Source organism: Glossina fuscipes, unplaced genomic scaffold, assembly GCF_014805625.2.
Source record: "Glossina fuscipes isolate IAEA_lab_2018 unplaced genomic scaffold, Yale_Gfus_2 59499, whole genome shotgun sequence".
NCBI lineage: Eukaryota > Metazoa > Arthropoda > Insecta > Diptera > Glossinidae > Glossina > Glossina fuscipes.
Genome location: NW_024002203.1, coordinates 8,763 through 10,416, shown reverse-complemented (window position 1 = coordinate 10,416; position 1,654 = coordinate 8,763). Strand labels below are relative to the sequence as shown.

The window sequence follows — 1,654 nt, the reverse complement described above, 5'->3', positions numbered from 1 at the left end:
CTACATAGGCATATGCGCTTTATACTTTATACCCTACGTTTGGTGCTTATCTTCTATTGAACCCCCAACGGACGTGCATGGACAGTTCGGACTGGCGGGTTGCCTGCTGGTGATAAATGTCTAACGCTGACGGACTTGTGCGTCGTAAGGAGGCAGAATCGCTTCCTTACATCCCCCCCTCACTTCGGGCGACAATAAAAACTCGGATCTGACCCCCCCGACTTCGGACTGTGCGGTACCACTGGCCCCCCACGAAATCATGGAGTCGATCTTTCCTTTTCCCCGTCTTGTGTTTGGCGCGAAGGTAGCAGTCGTATGGGTCGCCCCTCTCCACTGGGACCCACTCGTCTCCTTCGCCGAGCATCGGTTTTGGGGTAGCTGGCCCACCACCTAGCAGCCCAATTATGGGCTGTATTTGCCGCAAGTCCTCTTCGGGGTCGTAGGGGGCTATGACGCCCATGGTGACGGGTTCCTCGGTTGTCCAGGGTTTGATTGACTCCTTAGCGGCAGTCATTCTGTCCGGTTCTTCGGTCGTCATTGTCCGCACCGTTATCGGCTCAGCGGTGGGTGTGATGATCGTGACGTCATCGGCGCTGTCGACGGGCTCACTGGCGCTGGCCCGGGTTTCTCCTTCCTCCGCTGCTAATCTCAGCAGCACTGCTGCTATTTTCATTCGGCTTCGCTGGGCCTCTGCCGCTATACACCAGGCCAGGGACAAGGCGTGCGGGTCCCACCTGGCCTCATCTTGTTGAAGGTATACCTCGAGGTTCCGGAGTAGGTACACGCCACAATCTGAAAGGTTGGCTTGCGGCGGGACTTGGACCTTCCGCAGCGGCATTGATTGCGAATCGCATTTTAGATCCTGGCTGTGCTTCCACCGGTTTAGGAGTTGGACGTAACGTCGGTTGTGCGCTGCTATCTCCTCTGTCGGATAGTTCCTTAGTGAGTCGATGACATACATCGCGCTAGTTTCAGCCGTAAGATCGGGGTGAGCCACAATCCATAGGCGCCAGTGGGCTTGCTCGCAAATAGGTATGATCAGGCATTTCTTTTCTGCCACTCGGTTACGCTGCGCCTGCCGGAGGAGCAATTTTTCGTTGGGGATCGCTTGCGCGATTTTCCGGTATAGGAAGGGAGAGGCCAGGTAGACCTGATCCCTAATCTCTGCCGCCGCTTGCTGGTTCATCACCCATTGGCTATATAATTCTACGATCCGGTCGTTGAGCCAGCGGCCGAGGGCCAACCCTTGGAAATCACCGCTGGAGATGTCGATTTTGGCATAGGTAGCGAATCGGCGTTCCATGCTGCTGTATGAATTTCTGAAGGTACTAACTCTTTTCTTACTTCTTTTAGCTCCTTACACAGTGCGTGTCAGACTTGAAGTGCTGGCTGCGTGGATGTTTATTTACTACGTAGGCTGGCATTGTATGAGCCGCTAACGGGATTTGTTAATGCAACCTGCATACCTTGATTAGCGGGGTTCCAGCTTGTTGGTCTGATGTATTGCTTATTGCCGTTTGTGGTATGGGTGCGTATGGTCGACATGTGTTATCCCTTTGTTTCTCTTTCATTACTGCCGTTATTTTTATTGCTCTCGCCTAACATACTTCGCACTCTCCCTCAGCTTTCGTATAACTGTTACGGTGATTTTGCT

General features: G+C 53.3%; 1 protein-coding gene across 1 annotated transcript; it reads right to left on the bottom strand.

Annotated features, from left to right (window-relative positions):
- Window positions 1-344: 344 nt before the first annotated feature.
- Window positions 345-1,303, bottom strand: LOC119643246 (probable ubiquitin-like-specific protease 2B; the record flags this gene model as incomplete). Its single annotated transcript, XM_038042591.1, has 1 exon — window positions 345-1,303. A coding segment is annotated over exon 1 (959 nt), but the record flags the coding sequence as incomplete, so codon positions are not given.
- Between the last annotated feature and the right edge of the window lie 351 nt (window positions 1,304-1,654).